Raw genomic sequence first — 26742 nt, 5'->3', positions numbered from 1 at the left:
ACCAACGTCTGACTAACAGCTGTTTGAAACAACCTTCCACAGGGTCTGTTGTTATTGGACCTGTATGAATAAAGATCAGCTCTGTGTTTCAGCTTGGCCCATCTGCACAAGGAGTCAGCCAACTTCTACTGCTGAGGTAGAGATTCAGAGCCTTGGGAAATTTATATACATGGGGGTGACCGTGGCGCACTGGATTAAGAGGTCGTCTGGGAACCGGAAGGTCAACGGTTCGATCCCCGACTGGGACGCGTCACGTGTCGAAGTGTACCTGAGCAATACACTGAACCCCCGGCTCCCCAGGCGCCTGGCAGCCCACCGCCCCCGATATATGTGGAATGTAGTTAAGTACCTTGACAGCTGTCAGGTTGGATGGGCATGAAATTGCCACCAGCCGGTCAGGCTTTTCACTCGGTCAATAAAATATCTCCTTTACAGATTGGCCCCAAATGTTGGACAGGTTCTAAGTCTCGTATTGACTTTGGTGATCCACTGAAGTTCCCTCTAGCGCCACCATGAGCTTGACATTTTCGTACTTTGGTTCAGATATTCATAGGCCCCAAAGGACGAATCATAAAAAAAACTTAATTCCCTGATCTTTCAGCTGGCACCATAATCTGGTGAAAAATGTACATTTGCCCAATACTTCCTCAGTTTTGGACACAGTGTCATTATTTGTCCATCAGTGAAAAACAACACTCTGGGTCAAAGCACCACATCGCTGAGTGAACACAGTTCTAGCTTTCTATGGATGTAAATGAGTGTATACAGATGTGGACTAAAGTAAACTCTGCCGCTCAAACATTTCGTGCAGAGGAAAAAACAACAACAACACTTTCCAAACTTAGCTGTTGAGGCAAACAGCAAAGATTGTCTAACTGGTATTTTGTTTGAGTTATCGTTTCGTGCTCAGCAATTACAGATGATCGTGGGGAACTGTCTTTATGGGCCTCTAAGAGACTTTGAAACAGGCATCGGACTATAACTAACCGTGACGGAGACATATAAACCTTTCAGTTGTGATGATCAACATGAGGTTTGCCGACCGGTGTGATAACTCACCAGGCAGATCCGTCCTATCCTGGACTGGGTCATTGGACTCTGGCCCATTTCAGAGGATTTCTCGCGGAAGAAGAAGTACAGCTTGTCATCATTCTTCTCAGCGCTGTCTGGGATGAGATGTGCGTGGACGAATGTGGGATCTGTAGAAAAGAAAGAAGAGATCCAGAAAAATTTAAAAAAGGAAAAAAACAACAACCAGCTATTATGTGATGATCCCCGGGTGAGGATGTAGTGTGAATGCAATAGTTTAAGTGTCAACCAATTAAAGAAATCAAAGTTGTGCATATCAACCTCCGCCTTTGTGCTATTTTATTTATCCTTTAAAAAAAAAAGAATAGATCCACATTTTTGAAGTCTGTCTTAAACATGTACATAAGTACACGATAAAGAGATCCATCTACATGCTTCCAGTGTCAATTATGGGGGATCTTGTTCAGTGAAAAAAAATCATTCTTAAGTTTAGCTGACGCTATTATGAAGCTTTAGCTGTCTGAGTGAGACAAATACAATTGACATCCTCCAAGTCTGTTTAGTTTTAAGTTCCCTCTTTGTTTTTCCTTGGCGTGCTACGGTAGGGGGACTGTAACAGGGAGCTTTTAACAAAAAAATAAAAAATTCGTAAGATATTACCTGCTTAATCTGAGCAATTTATTGGTTTAAACTTTGATATAAATGTTTAAGCAGAATTAGGGCTGTGCATTATGGTCCCTATTACTTAAATTGATGGCCAGGATTAACAGGAGAAATGATTATAGCCAGACAAAAATGGTTTTAATGACTATTCTTTTAAGAAAGACAAAAGAATGTGAACCTAATCCTTTAAGAGTCTGTGAAAGCAGTAGACCCTTAAGAAACATACGTTGAAATGGTCAAGAACTTTAAGTCATATCCATGAAAACAAGTGAGGTTTTAAGTCCTGTTTCATTGGGCCAAACACCCTCACTAACTTGACGACAGTAAACATGTCACAGAGAAGCTGGATGAGGCAGAGGTCTCATCCAGACCTCAGTACTGCTGTAACCGAAATAATAGTAGCCTGGAGCCAAGAATAGCACTATAACTGTCCTGAACCCACCCTTTTAGTTCTTCCTAGTGACAATGCTTAATTTGGCATCACAGTACGCTCCCACTGGCTGGCTTAGTGGGTCACCGCTGGGTGCCCCTCCTCTCTGTGATCGACCAGGGTCCCAAATGGGGACAAACAAAAACCAGGGGAGGGGATAAACAGGAACCACGTATTGGGGGAGGGGGAAACATCCGAGGGATTCCGCATGGCTGATTAGCAGGACTCAGGTGTCCCGATTCAGTGTGCCACTGCCAGGGGACTGTTGTCAGGGCAACAGGGTCAGAGGAAAATCTGGAAGCCAGGGACACCGGGGGGGGGGGGTGGATTTGGCAACATCAACCGAAAGCTCCCTAACAGCATTTACAACGCCGGGACAATCACGTTCAGAGAGCAGAGGCTACTCTCAATTATTATTGACATTCAGTAATCTGCCTTGTGGTCACAGCTCTGCAGGCGTGCAGTCAACAATTAGCGAAGTGCATTTCATGCTTGGAGTCAAATGCTCATGTGGAGCAGGCTGAAACAGATCAGCAATCTCATTCCTAGACCACATAGGTCTAGGGACAGGGCAGGATATGTAGGGCAGTGTGGAAGCTACATACAGGAAGTTGCGAGAATCATTGCAGCAGTGTACTTCAAGAGTTGAGGAATAAATTAGAAACAGTCTGGAAAGAGATGAGTGAAAGAAATGATGCTGGCTGCAGAACAGGCCGTGAGTTGAGACATTACCGTTTAACCATCTGGAGTTGTACTGATCAGTCCTCATGGCTGTCTGCTTCCCCAGAGTACGGAAGATTGCTGAGTCTGTTCCCATGAAATCAATGTAGACTCCTGAATACAGCTCTCCACCTGTCAGTCACAGAGGAAGAAGGAAGGTTGTTGCAGAGGTGAAGCCACAAAGGATGAAAAATGTTCAGGTTTCAGTAACGAACATGTTGTCATCCACCTCTCATTGAAACTTAATTAAGTAGTAACCCCTCCAGGTTTCATCAAAATCAGACTGGCGGCACGGACAGCAGCGGTGGCCATTCAGAGTTAAGATGTCTTTACTCTGCATGATAATTATAATTTCTTTAAAAACAACAGCACAGTGCCAAGACATACCAGACTTAAAATCTCACCAAACCCAGTCCACTCGTGTCAGAAGTGTCACGTCTGGGTTGAAAATGTTGACCTCTCAATTATATTGCAATGACACTCATTAGGCCAATCAGTGATACTCCAAAGGACAGCTGGATTTACACAATTGCATCATGTTTGTGACATCAGACTTGATAGGTCATAGGTGGTAAGAAAAGTAGTACGTGTAAAAATGCCTAAACCACGGGAACTCCAGCTTCCTCTGTTGTCCTCAGTGTGGTATGTTTCTGTCCTGCCAGCTGTGCAGGACAGCCTGGAGCTCATTTTCTTGGTGTGACAGTTGTGTTCAGGTCAGCTGGAATTAAGCTGACATAGCGAGGTCTCTCTCTTTTTATCCTTCACTCTCTCACACACCCGCAAGCAGGGCAGGAGGTCACAGATAAACTGCCATGTCTGACCACCTGTAAGCTGCTGACAACAAAAGACCACCCACCCCCATGAGGTCACCCACATCACCCTGACCGTGAACACATTGATGAAACTATAACTGTACTAGAGCGGAAATGATCGGCACAAAATGCCAAAACTTCTCTGGTTGCAACTTTGTGAGGATTTGCCCATTTTCTATCTCTCATATGATTGTAAAGTGATTGTCTTTGGGTTTTTGACAGTTGGTTGGACAAAAAGCCAAAACAAAAAATCCTTGCCTTAGGCTAACACAAATACTACTGGGCTTTTAAAAGAAAAAAATGTACACAATTCATTTTCCTTTCACAAACACAACAATTAAATGATTGATGGAGAAAATATTTGGCAGATTAATTGACAATAAAATGAGATGCTGCCCCAAACTGTTCATTGGTGCAGAAACCTCACCCATAATCAGAGTGTATTACCTTATGGGCAGCTCCTGTAACAACCAACTGAGATTATCTTTAAGTAAATACTTACACAGCGTACATGGACTAAAACAAAAGACACATTCAGGAACTTTTTCCACGGATCACTATTTAAAGCTGCCTGTACATGTTGTATGAGAGGGAAAATAACAAGCAGGGACTTACTGATCAAAGCAGAAACGCTGTTCAGTTTGGGGTCATAAGGACATTTTCCTTTCCCAGAATCCACTTTACCAGGTTCAAGTCGGAAGATATATTCCTATGAGACAGTAAAGAATTAGTTAAAACATAATAAATAATTTTCTTGTTTTCCTTTCTTATTTGATAAAAGATGTATTGTGTTTAAGGAATCATTGGTGTGTGTTTGTGGGGGAAGGTTATTCTTTGAATGCAGCATTTACAAGGCACTTTGAAGTATACTTGGATGTTAAAAGCAGTTTTAAACAAACTCTCACTGCAATATTGGATCTGCTGAGGGGAACAAAAAGCCAGTTATCTGTGAGATGGGGAGGTGGAGGAAAATGCTGAGAGTAATCCAAAACTCATCCACCATGCGTCTGATGTTAGTGGCTCAAACAAGAATGAATTATTCCACAGTGCAAGAGGACATCTTGAACATCTGTGTCAACACTGGGTATGTGTCTACATGGAGTTTTGTCAGCTACTTTAAAGCTGGCTAATGATGTCTGACAGATAGGAAATATGTAAGGGAAAGCAGAATAATGTCAAAGCTGGGTTATGTTTTTTACCCGTTCTTGGAGATATGTTTTCAATAAAAGAAACAAACAATGTGTGTGGATGAAAACCATAATTTGGAAAAAAAACAAATCAACGGTTTCAGCCAACAACACTTATTTTGTACTATCTGCAGCATTAACGCCTCCAAATATTACCGGTAATTGTTTTCTGTTATATTCATTGTTGTGGCAAAACAAGCATCATTAAAAATCAATGTTTGGGAAAAAATATCCCGATGTTATAATCGAGCAAGATTTTAATACTGTTGCTGAAAGCACAGACAAAAACAAAGAAATATTTCATGGAAAAAAACAAAATAGTTCCGACATGGGGAGAGAATGTTGCATTCATCTTGGATCCCATCACTCATAGTACAAATCTGATGGAAGAAACTGCATTAGCACGAGAATAGTAACTTTACAAAGCATTGTTTTGTGTTGAGTACTGGTGGGAAGCAATTATTTGCAAAAAAACATTTGTAAAAAAATATTTAGTCACATTAATATTTTGAAAGGTTTTTGGGGATTCAGCATGATGTTTTTAGGGTGTCAATATGTCTGACAACCAGTAACGTTTTGGATAGCTGTGCTATCTCTACTACTCCAACTGAGACTGAAAAAGTACTCCAGGTGGGCACCAAACTTAGGAGCCTTTACAAAACTCCCTTCAGCCCACCTTGGCCTCCAAAGGCTCTGACGTAGTGCCGTAGTCTGCTGCCCGACTTGTTCTCCCTCCAGATTGGGCTGCCTGAAGGTAGTAGGACCCCTAAAAACAGAGACATGGCACAGTGGGCCATCTCATTACGACATTCGACAGCCCAGAACAAAGTGTATTTAACTTGATGATGACCAGGACATAAACAAAAGATGGAAATAGGAAACGAAGGACCAGAAAAAAACAAGTCGAATCGAAGAACTAAAAAAAAGAAAATGAATAAATAAAGTGCTCGAAGTAGAGCGACGAAAGCCTGGTGGGTGACGTTCATCATTTAGTAACCATGTTGGATTAGAATCAGTGTCAAGCAAACACAGCTGCAAACTCCATGCATGAACCATGCAGTGCCAGGAACGAAAAAAAGAAAAGGAAATGCACCGAACTGAGACAAACAACTGAAAAAAATACATGACATTTAGCAGTGTATGAAGTGAAGGATAGAACAAATTAAAACATATATATATATATTCATATATATATATATATATATATATATATATATATATGACACATTACACTCCTGAATCACAGCAGTCTCATTTAGATTTTTCCCAAAATGTGTAACCCTGCAAAAAGGAGCTCTTAAACACCATAAAAAGCAGGAAGATTGATGCAGTTAAGGGGAAAAGTTGAGTTAACTGAGGACAGAAAATGTGTGAAGCCCTCCGTGTACTAAGCGGAGGAATTTTGGAACAATTGGTTTCTGTTTACATCTACACTTGCTGGAGAAAATCTTTACAGTGTGAAGTAACATAGCATTTGGGCCTTAAGGGAGAAGCTGAATGACAAGAGGCTGGACTGACCTTTACACTGAAATCTGAACCCACCATTTGAACAGTGAGACTAGACAGGCAGAGTGGTGAATGTAAGTGTATGGACTGTAGCCGGGCAGGCAGCTGCTGCAGCTCTGCATGGCCGCCGTGCTGGAGCGAGGGAGGGATGGAGGGAGGGTCGGAGGGGTGAGCTACAAGGCTGATGATGGATGAGAGGCTTCATCAGTAATGATGGCCTTTCAGAAGCTCTCAGCCCAGATAGAAAGACAGGCCACAGGCTCTGTTGTGTATGAAACAGGTGAGGAGGGGACTACACGGAAGGCTCTTTGCTACAGATATACTGTCAACATGCTATTCCCAGCGGTAAGAAAAGATTGGTTTCTCAACAATCTCTAAGCTGTGGCACTTAGGTATCTCACCAACAGCAATTTTGCAATAATAGAGATCTAGATAGGACTGGCCATGAGCTTCTTTCTTTGAGTCTCTTAGACCGTGAAACAGCACGAATCGATGAAAAGTAAGAAGCAGAAAATGATGGAAGAGAAGCAGAGCCCGTGAAACCGAGGAGCGAGAGCAGAAGGAGATTCTCTGACCCGAGATTGATTGACAGATAGAACCTGAGAGTGAAGGTCAAAATGTCTCCATAGCTGCTGGGCAGCGTCTTTGGTTACCTGTGACCTGCGTCCTCGGTCCACGTAGGTGCAGATGGGGTTGTACGCGCCTGTTCCGCACACATACAGGTGGGTCCGGTTCCACGACTCAATCAGACGGATAAAGTTTCCACATTCTCCCTGTTGGAGAGCAAAAACAGGATTAGAGATTTAGGTTCAAAACATTACTCTGATCATGAAAATGCAATGGGGAAAAAAAGGGTTACATAACACATAATGTCCCACTGATGGTTAATAACCTCTCTGCCTGGCTTACAACCATCACATCTATCCTCATCCGCTGTTGGATGGCTTGTGTTTGGCAGCTCTTTTCTCTGGCTCTGTGTGACGGCTTGGACCAGGCTTCACATCAGACCACATTGTTGGAGGGAAAAGTGTTTCCATACGACATACAACAGTATGGCAGAAACCAGGAAAAGCAGTGCATCTCAGTGTTTTCGCCATGGGGACTGAGGGTAGAAGGCAATTCAATGTTTTGTCAGACTTGAAAAACATTTTGGTTAAACCAAACAAGACTTTTGAGTGGAAAATGCATTTTTTAGAAAGAGACGCTTCCTGTTGTGAGCTTTTCAACATCTCACCACTGATGTGGTTTGTTTCCATATTGATATATCTAAGTGGTAAGTGAATTTAGAAGATGATCATTTTTCTTTTTAGGCTGCAGACAAAGAGGTGCTGCTGGTGAAAACAGCTCTGTGGTTTCGAGGTCTGCAGCTTTCTAATCTCTTTATTTGTCCAACCAGCTGTCTGCCTTCCTGGTCTCAATCCACCCAAATCAAAACTCTCAGCATAAATGTACAGGCCGATGATATCTGTTTAGATTTGTCCGTCATGTCAGCCACTAGTGACAGCTGGCGAAAAAGAGAGGATGTACGAAGCACAAAAAAAAGATTCTACGCAGGATGGGGGATGAGCCATTCTGGCAGATCTCAGCAACACGACAGATGCACAAGTCAGAGGTTTGAGAGGATGTTTTATTTTGTGTGTGGGTTTATGCATGTGGGCCTGCGTGTATTATTCAGCGCACAGTTGTGCTCCCCCACAGAGAGCACAGTGGGGATGATTGCCTTTGACCTCCTGCCTGAACCGACATCCCCTCTGAATTGCTTTTGAATTGTCATCATCTGTCACTCCCTGAAGAGTGGGCCAGGATTGCCAAGATGTCTCCCAGTAGCCAATTGTATTTCTTATTTTAGTGATGAAATTTCAAACCCACCTCTAACACACACACACACACACACACACACACGGCCAATACGACATAGCCAGAGGCTGTTAGGTGCGGGTCACCAAACACGCATAAATGGACATTCCAGTTGGATAAACAGCTGTCTGCGCTCTCTACCAGCAGGGAAGAGCAGGGTTATTAGCAAGAGCCTCATCACCCTGTCGGTGCTCACCGCTCCTGCCAGCGCTCACCCCTAACATGTGTGAGACGAGTGTTTCGGGGGGGTCATAATGTGTGAATAAAATCAAAAGAGAAGGATCTGGTTTGTATATGAATTTCCATGATGAGTTTCCATGGGGGCTGCACCGGCGGTGGCTGTGTTTGAACGTCTGAATTAACACTTCATACAGGCCTGCACCTTCCAGGGGCTGCTTAATTTTGTCCGCCTGCCTGGACAACACAGGGTAAAAATAATCACTGTGCAAAAAAGAAAATGAGATCATGTTAAAACATTAATTAGAAACGTCTGTAACATGTACGAGATATGTAGGGAGGTGCATGTAATATGTTTTCAGCACTCGAAGGAGACGACTGAATGTCACACGTTCAGAGTTCCTGCCAAAGCTTAATTGGTTGCAGCTGTAGGCAATCAGTAATCAGGGATGAAGAGACAGTAAATAAGAGCTTCACAGCAAATCACACATTGAAAGGAGCTTTACAAATGCCCTGCACTGACCCCAGTGTCACATTCAAATCATGCATGTCACTAACACGAAAAACACACTTGTGATTTTAAACACCAGGGTATCACCAGATAAAATTATGTTAAATGTGCAGCAGGTCAAAAGGGACAATGGTGTACAGCTGTGCTTTTATTGGTGGAGGAACATTGGGGGGGTCTGTAACGCTTACAGGTCTTAAGAGTTGATGCTTGAAAGGCTTGTATGAAAATCTACAAAATATTCAGGAGGTCACCTGCATGGGAGTTTTATTTTATTTTTGGGCTCGTTCATTCATTGTTTAATCCATCATGAAAAAAAAATGCTAATTGTATCTGCCCAAAAATCCCAAATATAATACATTTACAAGAAAATATTAAATCCATATATTTTAGAAACAGGAACCTGGAAATGTTTGCCATTTTTGCTTAATAAGGACTAAAAAAAGGGCATTGACTGATTAATTGAAAAATCAATTGTTTCAGCACTTCACTTTATCATACTATTAGAATACTTACGTTGGTGTCTTTTCCTGACAGGACACATTCAGTCTTCCTTTGGGGAGCAACAGGCCAGTGGATCTGACAGGGAGAGATCAACAAGCTGGTTAGATATAAACCTGTGCAGAGCTAAGCCAGGATTATACTTTGTGTGCGACATTTCTTACGATGAGCGGCTCCTTGTTGATGTCGTGCAGGTCCAGAGAGAGGATATAATCTTTGCTGCCCACATACATGCGGTCATGGTCCTCATCCATGCGAAGAATCCGATAGTCAGTCGAGTTCAGCAAAAAGGAGAAGTGATGAGCTGTGCCGGTAGACTTTAACTCTGTAAAGACACAGAAAGAATGGAGAAATAAATGTTTTTTTCCTTCAAGTTGTGCCGATAATACTGTAGCAGAAAACATACAATACATTTGGGAAACACAAACTCCAGACATGGCCACAAGAGAAGTGTGTAGGCTTTTTTCTTTGGCATAAAGACGCCATTTGGTTTGCCAAAGTTATTTCATTCTTTCACTTAGAGGTGATCTTCTCTCCACTTCATTTACAAATCTAAACCACACACACACACACACACACACACACACACACACACACACACACACACACGTCACGATAGTATGCTAATGATGTGCCAAATCTTCCCTCGGACTCTCCTAAATTAAATTAACAGAAGCAGTTCTTTTATTTTTCCTTTTTTCCCCGTACAATTACATCCTGCCATTATGAGGTTATGGACAGGCTTGATTTGGTTATGGCAGGTTTGACAAAAGCAAGGAGACAAACAGTAAATCTCACAGGAGTCAAAGCTGAATGGTAACAGACAAACCATAAATCACTCACTGATGTATGACAGCATTAAGGTGTCAAGAAAACTCAAAATGACCATAATCATTTTAGCTTGTGCTGCTTTTTCCCCCCCCACACAGGATGCTTCATTTCAAAAGCCAAATAGATAATGTTCAGGACCTGGCAGTCTCACCATGGCTTTTTTATTTGTATTCTATGGCTGTGGTTAAGAGGATAGCTTTCACTATCCCTTCTTGCAAATTCTCCATTTCAACTGCAGCAGAGAAGATGCTGACGACTCCCAGGCGTATAGTCTCACACCATATCATACACAACACATTGCCACATCCTTTCCTCCACATAACTGTTAAAACTATTTCGACATGAAACTTCTCTCTAATGGTTCACATGCTGCTCTGAGCAGATCCCTGGTGGGTGAGCGTGAGTTTAAGTTACACTCGGGGTGTGCTGGGAGATAAATGGAGATCTGGTGTACGGAAAGCATGTTTTTCTCCCGGTCCTCTCGTTACCTACCGAGCTGTTAAGAGAATCTGATAGGAGGACTCTCTTTCTCTTGCTCTCGTTCACAACTATGCTTGGGAAAGTGAAAGCCAGAAAGCTTCTCAGCTGCTTCTCAGCTGCTTCAGGAACTGTGAAATGCTGCAGTCACGCTGCAGCATCACGGCAAGCAGTGGGGTGGATAAGGTAGTAAATAGGAGTAGACATGCCTGTCAACCATGTAACTCTCATAAGTTGCCTCTAAACGCACATAGCTTTAATACTCGTTTCAGCTCTCAGCACCGTCACAGCCACACACAAGTCGGCGGTGTGGATGTTCTTCAGCATGAGTGAAGGACACATGTCTCCTTCATATGCAATTTGTCACAACTGCAAGTCAAAAATAAGTCTTGGAGGAACAAACGGCTTAATCAGATACTTATTATATTGTAATTTATTGCCATGCATGCTGCTCAGAGTAATTGCAGGGACAGGCTTCTCTGCAGACAGTAAGGTCTCACCCTCGCACATTCCTTCTTGTGATGTACGTACAGCTAACGGTACCAGAGATTGCATTGACTAGTTGCATTATGTGGTGTTCAAGGCATTCAGTAAAAATTTGGCAGGATTGGGCAAAGGTAAATCACAATGCTAACATGTGTTGAAATGTATTCTTGTAAAAATTCGTTTTTGGCGAGAAACTTGAATTCATACGGATGTTTTCACAGCAATATAAAATAATTAGAGAGGGAATTATGATCTGTTTGACTTCCTAACACTAGCTCTAAGCATCTTATAATTCATAATTAAAACGACTATTGCCAAGATTTTTTAAATAAAAGTATTTAAATATGAATACAATTCTGTATTTTTCTCACCCTTTGAATTATGCGTTTGTATTTAAGTAACCACTATAGATGACAATAAAAGTAAAGCGATAACATTTGGAATTTTTGACGGTTTTCATTTACTTCGGGTTTAAATCATTTTTCAGGATGGGGGTGAAAAACAGTAAGCCTGGAGCCTTACTGCTAATTCTACTTCTTACAAACAAAACTGGAATGGGCTGGGCAGACTTTTTCATAAGTCAGAATCGTTATTTGTGTATTTTGCCAGAATAACAGACCATCCGCTGCACTCAGATCTTACCCTAATCACAATAGTGGGCATAGCAATTAGCATAATCTGAAGATAATTGAAAGGGTAAATGGCTATCATGAACGGTTATATAAAAAACATTAAGTCCTAAGAAAAGTAGACGAAGCCCAGAAGTTCATGTGGCGCTTTTTTATGTTTTATAAGGTTAGCATGAAAGCATAATTAACAAGCTAATGTTAGTTAGCCAACTACCAGTTGCTGAATGAATAGAATGGAACTTAATTCGTCATCCATGTGAGATGGCTTAATTTCATGTCTTGGACTCATTCCTAAGACTAACGAGGTGGGTTAGTTTACAGAGTTAGCAGGCTGGTCAGTGGGTTAGCAGTTTAGCGGGTCCATCAGAAGAGGCCTCGATGGCGCTCGTCTCTGATACCGTGAGCTGCAACCTCCGTCTTGGTTCGTTAACATTACTTCTGCTCAGTTTAGGTTGTTGGTAGATGGGTCCCCGAAATACAACAGTGCTTCCACACAATGTCATGAGATGGAAAGGTGTGAAGCAGGAGTATATCCTGAGTTGCACTTTCAGAATCTGACTCCACTCAGCACTCACTCACCTGTTGTGCTGCTCTCACAGCTGAGTCTAATTATGTAATTGGCTAGATAACTCCAGTGGAAGCACGCACACCTATCAGTGATATCCTATTGTCAACACAAAGCTTAACTACACATCATATGTCTGAACAAAAAGCAGTCCAAAATGTTCAGGGAAAGGAGAACTATAACCCCCCTACCACTCCTAACACTGTTTATAATGGTATCGCATCAACCTCAACCTCATCGTTTGCAGCTCACTCACTTAAAATAAAGTTCAGGATAACGACAACACGCAACCAGAAAACTATGAACTTGCCGCAGGAAACTGTAACTATGGCGCGGAGCCGCACTTCGCCGCTGCCTGACGTGTTTTCGGTATAATAGAAACATTTCCTACTGCAGCTAATTTACATTAAAAGCATTCAACCGGTGAAACACCAGGTTGCTTTTATTGTGAAGAATTCACAGGAAATGCAATGTATTTGTCATAGAGGACACAGACAACAATCGCAATTAGTTTTTGCTTTAGTATTAAACCGCCATGTTTTTACCATCAGCAAGGAAGGATGTTGCCTAATCAACCAGAACTAAAATTTTAAAGATTAGAACTTCAATTTTTTACGATTTGAACTATCACCCAGCCCTAGATCGGAGCACATACGCATGAGCTCAGTAACGTAGGACACGGGTACAGGCAGTGACAGCAACAGGATGATGAATCACAGCCCCTGGGTGTCATATGTTAAAATCTATGATTGCACAAAAACAGCACACACACACACACACACACACACACAGAAAAACATCCTAAAACTGCACATCTCCATTCTTTCTCCATGAACGCCCCGTCTCATTTTCCATCCTTAACTGCTTGTCCGCCACACACTCAGCCAGCTTGCTATTCTGGCAGGCCCAGCATCCAATGATACTGGAGCTTCAGGGACACCAGACATCACCAGCTAAACATCCCACATTCATCACCTCTACACTCAGTTTCACACGCAATGACATCTGAATGGGAGCCTGCTGGTGGTGACTGGCTGTCACAAGTCCGACAGCAGTTAGGTCGCCGAAAAGTTCAATGAGAGTGGCGAGACAGACAGATGAGACAGACTAGACAGGCAGACAGACAGATAACCTACTATGTTACAAATAAACATTCATCAAATCACATTATCAGCTAGCAGCTACTGACTTTGAGTGTCTGACAACCTTTCATCTTCCTCCCTCTCCTCAAGTCTAGCTCCATTCAGGATCACTGGATCAACATCTATTACTTTTGAAACGGACCTAATTTCATGAATGATCCACATTTCATGAAAAAAAACAACCCCCAGTGAGGACCAAACTCAACTCTTTATCAAAACCGAATGCATAGAAACATATTGTACTTTCAATTTGGGAAGAATATTTTGTACCTATGACATTACTGATAAAAAACAACCTTTCTAGGCAGTAACACAATCATTTTATTTAAAAAATGATATTCAAATAAACTGTGTTGAACACTTTTAAAATACAATAATTATCTTTTTTTTCTGAAACATGGCAGGAAATTACACCCAATTGTGGTTTGGACAACTTTTAATCATTTTGATGTTTGCTGAAATTTACATGAAAAGGAAGAAATATTTTCATGGAGGTCTGCAAATCCCTGATAACCAAATGTGATGAACTGGTAATCTAAAGAGCAATGGTTGGGCCAAAGCATAAAATCAGTCGGTGGGTGATATGAGCGCTGTATGGACATCACAGCACCCTTTTTGTATGCAGCCCCGTAGTTCAACTACATCAAATTGCATTGTAGGAAATCATAATGCACGAGACATACAGTGTACAATCATATATAGACTGCATCTACAGTAAATGGGACTCATTCCAAAGTACATTTAAATGTCCCTTCAGCTAAAAGACAATGACTATTAGAGTTCGACTGTACTTCAACTCTATTCATCATGCCATTTTGATCTGTGAAAATGAAGTGGCAATCAGGAGAAATGCCACAGCCTTGCAAGATGAGACACGCGAAAACACATTTCGCTTGAAATAATGCCTGTGGCATGGTGAGATAAGGAGTAAGGCATGATAACAGTCCACCTCAAGGTGCTCATACGCTCATTTTTCAGTACAAATTCATGTTCTCAGAAGACTTCCTGTGTGTTGCAGCTCGGCCAAAATTGAGCATGCCACTAAAGCCAAGAAAAATGCTACAAAACAAAACGCAGCCTTTACATTGTGTTTTAAACGGTTGAATTTATAACCAGCTGCTAAACTCGGCAATGATAGGGTACAAGTGTCTGTCTCAGGATCTGGTGTGTATCACCAAGTTTCCCAGCGAGGTCTTTGTAATCACTACCAGACACACAGGCAGACAGATCTAAATTGCATTTCTCTTTGTAGTGTGTGTGAATTGTCTTTGGTTTGTTCACAATCTTTTTTGTTCGATAAAACTCAATCCGTTCCTACGACTGGCCCAGAATATGAATGACATCTGCTGGTAAACTGGGCCTGTAGTCTGTCCAACTGTTGATGTGATCCCTCTGAACTGTGTCACTCTCTGCTTTGTTCTGCAGCCAAGGTATGTAGCCCTTCAGCCAAGAGTTGCACCTTGGCGTGGTTCTCCTGGGTCACCCTCAAAGGGACATAAGGGACCTCTGTTTTTAATCTGTAAAGATATGTCGGAAGACGCAGCACTTGGATACCGCTGCCACTTCTTTTCATGCCGTTATCAGCCTCGCAGATCTTTCCCGTCAGTGTGTTTGTGTGTGTTAGTTACGGGTGAAAGACAAAGGGGGGGTCTGAGTAAGCAGGCAGCAGAACAACCATACCTGCCCAGGCATCTCTGGCATGTTGTCTGAATTCCCCAATCTACTCATGTTCACCTTCTCATAAAGTAGAGGTGTGGCCCCACCTTGCTGCGGCTTGTCTCCAGCCAAGCGTGCACGGATGTGTCCCAATGTGGATTTTCTCTATCAAGTGTGGGACACAGATAGCTTAAACATCAGGGCTTTCTTCACCAGAATAAAGACAGCATTGGTTATTTTTTACAAGGAAAATGACCTACTGTTTGTGCTGTAATGACATTTTTATATCATCGCATGATTAGAAGATCAATTTCCCTCTCATGGCTGTACATTAAGTATCTCATCTAACGCTCAGAAAGAAAGTGAATACGCATATTTCCCACATTTTCATGAATGTCAAAGCATTACTTTAACCACAATCACAATCTTCCCACAACTGCATCCAAGCGTTGTCTAAACCCAAGCAGACCTTTCCTCGGTTGTTTAGGTATGAGGACATTTGGATTAGTTTCTGTATTAAAAATGCACACAATCAAGGATCGAGAGAATGTGTGTCTGTTCAGTGCAAATCCCAAGTGCATACTGAGTGAGTGACTCCGGTGTATCTTTGCAAGTGTAAGCGCACACGAGGGAGAGGTCATTGCAGATATCAGAGGGGCTGAACGGCACTGGGAAGCCTTATCAGCCCAAGCTTTGTGTTTGCCTCCGCTCAGCACCTCATAATCAGCCTCTCACCACCCTCTGGGGCCAGGACTATTGACTCAGAACACATGTCACAGGAGCTGATTGCTGCTTACCTGTGCCTGTCAAGGACAAATAATTGGCACCAGATTACGCTTTATCTCCGAGCTTCCGGATGCTGTCACTCAGATGCTCTTCACGCTCGTCTGCCACTGATACACATGTGTGTGCGTACATAGAAATAGAGCTCTCTGATCCTCGCATCAAATCAGAGACACCTGTCTCCCACTGCACAAATCAAGAGCAGCGAAAGATTGATTTATGTAGTGAGTTCGCTTCCTGAGTGGCAACTAGAGATTAGAAAGAAAATCTACTTCTGTGGTTTCTGATGACAGTAAAGGTTAATTAAAGCATGAGGGAGTAGAGGAGGAACTCTGGTTCAACTGACAGGAAAGGTCGTTTTAGTTTCTTTATCCCACTGTGTCTGGTCTGCAAACCCAACCTTCATTAAATTCATGTTATACTGTATACGTTGTCATCAGAAGAGATACAGTGGGATTACATGCAGAGACGGGATGCACAAGGCATGTTATTTCAAATGTTACACCTGTAAATGATGGACTATAATAAATGAATGTTCTTTATTGTCAAGAAAACAGTCAAGAAACAAATATTCTTGACTTCATATATATATATATATATATATATATATATATATATATATATATATATATATATGACAAACTCATATCTTGTGCATAGTCCTTTTCATATACATTCAGTAAAGACCCAGCCAAAACCAATGGAGTGTGACTACTAAAAGCCTGAGGTGTCTTATATGAATACTACCAATGCTTGTCCCTCAACACACACTGCCACAGACAGCTGCCCTCAAAAGCCCTGCTGCAGGACCGCAGGTGAAAGGTTAAAGGACACAAGGGGCCTGGGGTGAAAGCTCATCCCTGGCATCCTACACACTTCGGCATAATCAGGATTATCTCTGGAGGGGTCAGGCAGGGTGCCTGCTCCAAGCTGGGACAGGAGAGAGCAGGGTGGTCATGATACTGGGGATAAGGGGATGGGATGGTTTGAGGAGAGCAGGGAGAGATTGGAAAAATGCCCCTCCTTATAGATGTCCGCATGGGGGGAAGACACACTGATGTAACTGCTGCTCAATTGAGATACGCTTCACGCAAAGACAAAGCAAGCTGTTTATCAGGTTTTTCTGCTTGTTTACACATGAATAAATATAGTTGGATACATTCAATAGGCATACAATATATATTTCACATTTCACAGAAAAAAAAAAAAAGAGAAATCCATTTTATGCTGTAAATACTAAAAAGCCGTGCCTTTCAGGAAATCAGTGTGCAGGTCGACCTGACTCTTCCTTTACAACACTCGTCTAATCTCTGGGTTTTGGAGAGCATGAAAAACACTGGTTGGCTCCTTACTTTTGTTTATACAATGCTCTATCCCAAGGCGCTGCTTGGGCCCGAGGCTGGCTGTTGTATGCACTAGTATTTGTGTGTGTGCCATTGGGCCTGTGCAGATGCTGCAAGCTGCTGTAATGATGATGAAGCTGTGTTTGTTGTTGTAGCTGTGCTGTCGCTTGCAGCGAGCTGGTCAGAGTGGCGGCAGTGGTCAGCAGTGACAACACAGGTTAGGGGGGGATTATGGAAAGGGCTGAATAATGGGACAGCACTGGTGTGAATGAGTAAAAAAACCCTCCCCTCCCTGGCTGACCTCTGACCTGGCACTCAGAACAAATACTCTCCCTCTCTGTCAGCTGCACCAACACACCCCCAGATGAACAATGCTTTCTCTGAGGAGTCTGTTCATTCTTATTTATGGATTTCCTCTTATCCTCGATTCGATTGGGAGAGTTAAATTTGCATAGTCTCTGAGCCAAGATGTCGATAAATCAGTGCTTGTTCCGCTGATTTTAACCAGAACTGAACATGGCATCATTTTAAGCATGCCCTCTTGCTTTCTCGTGGATCAAGGTCATGGCCACAGTGTTGCTAGCTGGGGGCAATAAGAGGGGGGTAATTAGGAGGTAAATTTAGAGAGACCATTAGCAGCAAGTGTTGACTCAGGATCCACTGGGGAGAACAGCCACCTCTACCCTCTTTGGGAGATCCAACCCATCCACGATATTCCCCGAGGTCATTTTTCACCCACTACAGAAAATGGCATGGTAGAGGAGTGAGAATGGAGGGAGGAGTCTCGAGGGATGAGGAGCTTGACAGCAACCCTAAGAACTTCCATTTATCAAAGCAGACAGGAGAGAGCCATGGAAACTCTGAGTCAAACTCTGAGAGTGCTCCTCTGTGCAGCCAACACACAGCGAGGCTGAGATCCCGTCTACTGCTGCTGAGGGGGCAAAAAACACAGCTCACAAAAGGCACAGAGAGGCTCTCCAATGTGTATTCTAATCATGGGTTGGAGGACAAAACACCTTGATTGTGTGCCCAAATACACAAAAACACTGATTGAGATCTCAGCTGCCAGCTTAGGTAGAGGGCAGGAGGGGAAAGAGAGGAGAGAGGAGTTTTCAAAAGTAATTTACCCAAGAGAAGAGAAGGGTGGAAGAATAATGAGGAAGCAAGATTTTCGCATAACGTATCTGCAGACAAATTCACATGGTAAACAGACGGCACATACTGTACCATGCATTTAAGAAGATATGTGCTACATTTTCACGTGCATGTACAGGCCAATGAGCAAATAGGCACTATTCTATAAGACATACAAGATGCACACTATTGGCTCTTTATTTTTGTAAATGCAATAGACGCAGAGTGGCGTGTTCTAGCAGGCGGGAAGAAATGATTCAAATGATAATTAAGGGGAGTGTTCAGGAATCTAATGGCCTTTGGTAAGGAACTGAGACCTGGTTGTGCTGGTTTACACACTTTGGATATATATTCAAACAGTCCATTGGCAGTGTTGGAGGGGTGTTAGCTGTACTAGTGCAATGCTTTTGTAGCATTTATGGTAGACACCCTGGGTAGAATGTCGATCAAGAAAATGCCCCAAACACCAGCCATGGGAATTACGTCTAGGTAAAGGAGATTGCTATGAGATGTTTATGTTATAAAGCCACAAAGTCCACAGAGGGAGGCAGTCGAGGTGGATGGATGGGTCAACAAATCGTTGGACTCTGACACTAATGCTGTTCTTTTCTGGTTTCCTGTCGACAGTCAACGTTTTCTAACTGTAACCAAGATGTGTCCGTCAGAAAGTCTTCTTTGTGCCTAAACCTTACTTTATACTTAACCATAGCAGTCTCAGATCAGAACGCTCTTTCGGTTATTCACCAACAGTAATTTGTAACAATTTTGGAAGGCACTCACAAATGATGTCCCAATGAGAAAACGCTTATGTTTCATTCTGAAGGTGATGTATAGACAAATTATCTCTTTTAATCTGGAAGACGCATTGTTCTGAATGAGTAGCGGTCTGAGGCAGTGCACTTCTTTGTCCAGCCAGCGATGCAGCTGATCAGGATGATCTCTATGCTCCCGACATGGTAAAGTTGACACCACTGTGGTTTTATGTGCAAGGGTTCAATCATCCAAGTGCTATTCGTCCAGATAAGGCCGAACACCATCTGATAGTGAGATGTGACTGCAGTTAAGACCAAAGCTTTCTTATATTAATACAAGCAAAAACATTTTCTTCCTTTTCTCAATCAACCATTCATGTGGAATATTTTAAATTCACAGCACGCGATGGCCAAAATCAGATAACCAAAATGCAGCTTCGTCGTGAGGAGTGATGAGGAAACAAATATCTGAACAATCACTTATCACTTTCCTGTCCTGCATCAACCTCCTCACGATTATTGCATTTCCGCCAGCTTCCATCACATCATCCAGAACATTGTACAGATTCTTAAAAACATGTTGTCATTGCATGCAACTCTTCTGAAAAATGAGAGCATCCCCATCTATCTTGAATCTCCCTCTCTATGCTTTTGTAATGGCTCATCACCTAGCACCCTGACAGCTTTCCTTTTCCTCAGCTTGCCTGATCCTGCCAGCATCCACTAGCCCCTGTCTGCATACCAACCTATTGAGATAACACGCTCCTTCTTTAACACCCGGCATGCCACAAGTGGAGGAAGCAGGGTGATGGGGGAAATGCATGCATGATGTGTTCAGTGATGATGTGTTTTTCTATTAAAGTCAGGCTTGTGATTCACCCATTAAAAGTATTTCACTCTAACGTGAAGAAAGAGTTAACAAGAGTTGTTAAGAGACAACAGTTATGCTTCCAACAAAATGTTCAGTTTTAGGCAAATTTCTCATAAGTTGACGAAAAGAAATGCTTGTGGTAGTTCCATGGCTTGTGGTAGTTCCATCAACTAGTGTTGTGCAAATTACTGAGGAGGAAGTGACTCAACGACATATTCAGACAAGAAGCAATAACTCTGACACATCATGATATTTCATCGCTGCTTCCCAGATAATTCCCATTTATGTTATTTGAATGAATGACTTTGTCTCTTCTGTCCGCACACATACACACCCATGTGGCGTTTTTGTCAGCTACCACGGAGACAGTGACAGGATGACAAGCAACAAAGGCCACTGGCTGAAGCTGAACTGGGGACGTTTTGTAATGTGTGTCTTCAACTAACAGGCCACCTGGAGAGACGGGGCAAATGTTCTGAACTTAGCCAAGAGGAAAAGAAAAACACTTTTTTTCCAAACATGCATTAAAACTGTTGAATAGAAATGCACTCAATAGGCTCAACTGGAGCAATCAAATGAAATGTGCAAATGGAAAACGTGGTATTATTTGTTAAATGCACAGCATTGCTCAGGACATGCCTCGTATGTTCCTTATCCTATATTTGCAGTGAAACGAGATGGTCAATTAGACGTTTGTGATGCGAATATAAATGTTCTCTCGGTTTCAAAGGGCCAGCCAGGGCAGCTAGTTGAGCACCGGGGTCATGAGCATCTGTGGAGTTATATAGAAAGCCGCTAATGGGCGAGTGCCAGAAGCCCATCTGCCTCTACACGGTCGAAATAATACTGCATGCTCTTCGGCTGCATACATCCACTTGACCCAACGAGGCTGCTAGACAAAGGCAGGGTCACCCCCAACCAGGTACGTGTCAGCACAGATCCTGGGTCGAGCCTCGTGCACTAATGCCATATGACAGGCAGGGGACAACCAGATAATGCTCAATAATCAGGCGGCTGGTTGTTGAGCAGCATGGCATGGTCCTCAGATGGGGTGTTGGGAGTCCGGGCCTGCAGTGAGGAACTGCTTATTTGTCTGACAGGCTTTGTGCTCAGTTAACAAGGAGTGGGAGTTTTGCCACAAAGACTGAGACAGGCATGCATAACCATAACACTGTTGTTGAGTCCACCACTTTTATCAAGACTGAAATATCTCAACTACAATTAGATAGAATCCCATGAAATTCGGAATGTACATTCACTGTCCCGAGAGGATGGATCCTAGTAACTGATGATCCCTTGACTTTTCTTGATACCACCATCAGCATCACTTACCCTTTGAAATAACTCAACATCTACGAGATGGATTGGCAAAACATTTTGTACAGACATTTGTGGTTCCCAGAGGATGTACACAAAAGATTAAAGGGGGATAGAGCCACCAATGAGGTTTACATTTGTGGTTTTTAGTGAAAGGGCCTGTTGAATAAAATAAATATTGAATGGTTTGTTACAAAAATTCATTCAGACATTCATGTTCCTTTCAGGATGACTTGTAATAACTTTGGTCTCCTTCTAGCATGGACATCATGTCAAAATGTTCATTGCTTTGCTTTATGACCTAAAACCTGCAAAACGAATGATACTCATCACCCTCCGCTGCACTTGGGGTTCAGTGCTAATTGGCAAATGTTAGAATGCTAACACGGTAACCTAAGTTGCTATACATGATAAACATTATACCTGCTAAACATGATATGTTAGCATGCTGATGTTAGCTTCACAGGGCCGATTGCATGGCAGTAGACTTTCACTTTCTTATTCGTAATACAGTACATAATTTCTGGCTAAACTCACTTCCTTACAGTCTTTGACGAGGACTGCACAGATATCCGATAAAATGTAAATATTTAGTTCAGTCTGCAACTTCAAGTGCTACGTCAATATTTTTTAAATCACACTCCCTAAGGAGATGTTCTTTGCAAATAAATCAAACATAACATTCCTCCAGTAATCCATTCCATTGGGGTCCGACTGTGCACCGCGGAACCAACAGATCAATATGGCATTGACCTCAGCAGATGATTCTGAAGGTAATTACACTCAGATCACAAACTCTGCCTTTTCAGTCACTTAAGCTCTGAATTCCAAGCTTGGCTAAGAAAAATAAATGAACCAGCAACGTACTCGGACGACTCTTGAGTATATTCTCAAACAAAAACACACACAGATATTCTCTGCCTAGTTATGACAGGTAACTTCTGAGCTGTTATTACTTGGGAGCAGCCAAGAGACAATATTATGTGTTGTTCTTATGGCCTGGGTCAGAGCAGCTGGAGCCCCACAAATGTGAGATGTTTTTGCTCGTGTTTCAGTTTTTGGGTTTGGGCCCAGCACTGGCTCTGCTTACACTAAGTATCCTCTATCCCTGAACCCTTCACAGAACAAGCAGCAGTGTTTTCTGTATGTTTCAGAGTCTTCCTTTAGTGATTCTTTGGTGGCATGATGGGTTTCATGGTGAGCAAGAACTGACTGCAAACTAATACTCTGACCAGACCACATCACACTAGCTCTTTTCATTACAACTATCTTTTGTATGTGCTTCCTATAACAGTAACTATTCTATTTTGCTACATTTACAAGCATGACATTTAATACAGCCTCATACTAATACTCTCACACAAAGGACCCATGTAGACAAACACAGATTTGATCCAAACATTCAATCAAACAAGCTGTGGGAAGAAAAAAAGAGAGAAGGGAGACCAACTGGTGAGAATAAGCTGACTGAGTGCTGTGAGACACATGAGTTCATGTTAACTTGTCCATTTGCTGTCTGTCTGTCTGTTTGGCATAAATGGGGGCAGACGAGTGGAGAACACAAAGTGGGGGATGATGACTGTCAGTCAAGGGCATTCATCTTTTCTAAGTGGGAGAGTGGCTGTATGACGGGAGATGGTGTTAGAGGGAATGGAGGGAGTTGGAGCAAAGGGCTGAAGTGGGGGACGAGGTGGCAGAAAGGAATGTTATAGAACATTGTTATGGAAATAGTTTGGTTTGGGAACATATTCAAACTGTATTGACTGCAGTAAAAAGACAATATGAAATTTGTTTCGCATAGATGGATGGATCTTTTAAGCTTTTGCAAGATGACAAACATTTCATGGGTTGTTCTTACTTTTGCAATTCATCACCATATGCCACCTGTCTTGTTTCTCGGTCAAAGGGTCTCTGTGATAATTTGACAAAGTGATAGCTGGGCTTTCCAGAGGCGTCAAGGAAGACTCGCATCACACAGTTAAAGAAACCAGCAAACAGGTGCAGAATTGAAGAGTAATCTCACATGGCAGCAGTCGACCACCATCAGCATTGGAGTTGTCTTTTTTTATTTCAAGTATCCTCCAAAAAGGAAACAGTGACTTCAGAATGTGACCAGAGGAAAGCTGCGTGTGACGGGCTTTCCCAGCAGGAACGGCCTGCATTAGTTCAACAACGAGCAGGCTTCACAGAAAATAATTACAGGCTAAAACATCCATTTACATTCCAATAGGTTAAAAATGTGCTTTGAAAGCAAAAAAACGTCATTCAAGATAAAACATGTTGGCAGCCATTACAACTTAAATGGATAATGTGAATTGTCTGCCACAGGCGGGCCCCACTCTCTCATCTCAGCCTGCAATTAAAGCAAAGCTACCCAAGGTCAGGCTGACTGACAGGCCGACAGACCTATAGATTACTGTCTGTCTGTGTAATCCACGGCCTTTTTACTCCCTTCGCTGACTGACGCTCTCACCCCTCCCATTTAAAACACCAGCGCCTGTTGATTTGGCTGCTTTCATGTTTGATGGACAGGTGGGACATCCTACCCCGTGACCCTGCGACCTTCTTCTCACCCGTGACCATAAGGGCCATGCAGAGTATGGCTGCTTCGGGGCCGTGGGGAGAGGATATTCGAATGCCTCTAACTAGTAGGAAATTAATATTAATAAGGATACGTTTCCCAAATTGAATTGTGGGGTTGAATGGTGATGTTTTGCAGACAAAAGAGGCATAAGTTGCAAAACTGAGAAGCTTTGAAGAAGAGGCAGGAAGAAAATAAAAGATGGATTAAATCATAAAAACTAATACAAGATAACATGTCTGCACTACACAAATCACATCAAGGCCTCTGGTTCTCGTAAATTCTACACTGCAATTTCTGCACACCAGGCATGAAATAAGACCGCCCTGTTCAGATTTCAGACGATGCACCCAAATACCAGCAAATCTAAAATGGTAATTTATGTGGCATGTTAATGTTGGCAGTTCTGCTCAGGGATATTTAGTATGCAAACAAATGGAGATAGATAATGGTTGAAATGACCTTTCCAACAGTTAAAAAGTCATGGTGCAACACGGTCTCGTTTACAGTAGGATCCAGCCATTCGTAGCTATTTGTCTTCAGGCTCACACTACACCACTAAAAGTTGCAAGTCTGTTCTTAAACATCCAGGTGAAAGATGCTCAGACAGTTCTGACAAAAGAAAGTTAGCTGGAAGTACCTGTTTTGATTGGAGAAAGAGAGAGATAGCAAGATATAAAAAAACTGAAAAAAAACAGTGAGGAAGGCAAGAGTCCTAATCAGTTCGGAGACAACATGCGTGACAGAAGGAAATCTTGGTCACAGTCCCTCCATCCGTTCTCCCAACGGGTGTTGAAGGAGGCCAGTGATTGCACGGACACATGGAGGCTAAAACCCGTCTTATCTTACGCTGTCATACCTTCTCATAAATCAGTGCTTAGCCATCCGCTCTGCACTGATAAGGCAACCAAACAGACTGATCCACACCAGAAATAGAGAGATAGAGACATTTTTATTTTATGAGTGCCCTCTCCCGCTCTCTCTCACACTCCCTTCTTCTATCTTCGCTATCTGTTTTTCATTCATCAGATCTGAACAGAAGACAAGTTGTTTTTTTCCTGCTTGTTTGTTTGCAGCTTGCCATATTTTCTGTTGTAGCTTTTCCAGCAGTCTGGTTATGATCATCTTAAGAGCTAGTGAATCTTTTCCAACATTCACAGGAGAAAGAGTTGGGAGTGCTGAGAAATGATCGTTTGATCGTTGCGCAATAAAACATAAAATGTGGCTTTTATTTTAACTGAACATGCCAGTTGGATCTCACTGCAACAGGACTACTGTGATACCGAACGTGCGTAGAGGACAGTCCATCTCATGATGCAAAACATTGGTCCAATCCGATGAGTGTTCCCGAATCCGAAGTTCATCACTGCACACCCACTTTCATATATAATATCTTTGCAACTAAAGAAACAATATGACTTTTGGTGACACAGAACAATCCTGTTGAATGCCAACGAACAGAGTGTGGTGTGGTTCCTGCTTCTTGGGATCTAATTTGCTTGAAACGCATTACGATGGTTTGTGACTAATTAATCATGCATAGATGGTTTAATAGGACAGTGTAATCTGGCCACGGTGGTGAAAAGGTACATTTCACGCTGTGCACCAGCTCTTTATGCGTGTGACATTGGTGCAATAAAAAGCCACAGACTAATGAATTCCAAGTGTTTTATACTTTCTAAATGCGATTACACTTGAACAAAGCATCATTTAGGTTGGAGATCTTCCCCGATATCAAAAGACCCTTTTTGTTTCCTCTGTGTGATTCTCAGCCGAGTCGACCACATTAAAACTCGATCTGTCAGACGCGGAAAAAAAAGTTTGCGTCTCTGTGTTTGTGCCAGGAGGTGCCTATAAGCTCTCTGCGGGGCCGTCTGTGGTCTTCCATCATTGTAGTGCGGCGGAGCACATGGTCCAGAGGAGCACATCAATTCATCTAACACGAAATCCTACAGAACATGAAAGCCCCGGATCACAGCCAAGCTTTGAGTGATGACTGTTTCAGCGTTTGTGCCAAGAGGAGAAAAAGTGAGAGACGAGAATGTTGAGAGACATAAAGAGAGAGCAAGCAGAGGGAGGAAGAGGACGTACAGAGATGCTTTGAGCGCGAATGCCGTGCCAATGTGCCACTCCCCCTCCGCTTCCCCAGGGACATGAATGAAGTAAATGAATGATGGACCCAGCCCACACAAACGCCCCTCTTCTATTGAGACCAAGCAGTCCATTCACGGGGATGAGTGAGGCGTCGATACAAACAACAACAACAACAGCAACATAGGAGGCCCTTGCTCCTATTTCTCATTCATACACATGTATGCAGTCACACAGACACACACATGTGACACAGATACCATGGACAACACTGCCAACATACCATTAGGGACACCTAGAGAGGGTTCCTGAGAACAGGGCTGACTAACAAAGCGTGGAGGCAAAGGGGCGTGAACGGGGCACGAAAAAAAAAGAACTCTTGGCATCACGTCAATGCAACCGCCACAATGATCAGGGATGAGAGGCAATCTCCTCCCCTCCACAATCAGCACATTATCAGGAAGCCCATCAGTGCATGAACCCAGAAAACAAGGCCTGGAAACCTCATGTTCCACCACATTCTGCCCTTCCTCCTCCGCTTGGTTGTTGGCTCTCTTGCTCTTCCAGGACGGCATGGGTTCAGGGGGGGTTCTCGCCCACACTGGGGTGATCTCACTCAGAGGTCCGACCTTCAAACTCAGGCATCACTTGCCTGAAGCCACAACAGCTAATGGAACGTGGGGAATACAAATCC

At 42.7% G+C, this 26742-nt stretch overlaps 1 protein-coding gene across 2 annotated transcripts in view; it reads right to left on the bottom strand.

The window, feature by feature from the left end:
• The window catches only part of sema3fa (sema domain, immunoglobulin domain (Ig), short basic domain, secreted, (semaphorin) 3Fa), a 48197-nt gene that overhangs the window by 10791 nt on the left and 10664 nt on the right, over nucleotides 1-26742 (bottom strand). Inside the window, exons 3-9 of one of the 2 annotated variants that reach the window (XM_079265655.1) lie at nucleotides 9555-9715; nucleotides 9406-9468; nucleotides 7001-7120; nucleotides 5518-5607; nucleotides 4270-4363; nucleotides 2855-2974; nucleotides 1060-1199 (exon numbers count right to left, since the gene is read on the bottom strand). In XM_079265655.1, the coding sequence (XP_079121781.1) occupies nucleotides 1060-1199; nucleotides 2855-2974; nucleotides 4270-4363; nucleotides 5518-5607; nucleotides 7001-7120; nucleotides 9406-9468; nucleotides 9555-9715 (788 nt within the window). The remainder of the gene's footprint in view (nucleotides 1-1059; nucleotides 1200-2854; nucleotides 2975-4269; nucleotides 4364-5517; nucleotides 5608-7000; nucleotides 7121-9405; nucleotides 9469-9554; nucleotides 9716-26742) is intronic. The other variant, XM_079265656.1, reaches the window with a different exon arrangement.

Source organism: Melanostigma gelatinosum (genome assembly GCF_949748355.1).
Source record: "Melanostigma gelatinosum genome assembly, chromosome: 3".
NCBI lineage: Eukaryota > Metazoa > Chordata > Actinopteri > Perciformes > Zoarcidae > Melanostigma > Melanostigma gelatinosum.
The sequence above is the reverse complement of the archived record's forward strand: the minus strand, read 5'-3'. Positions and strand labels throughout refer to the sequence as shown.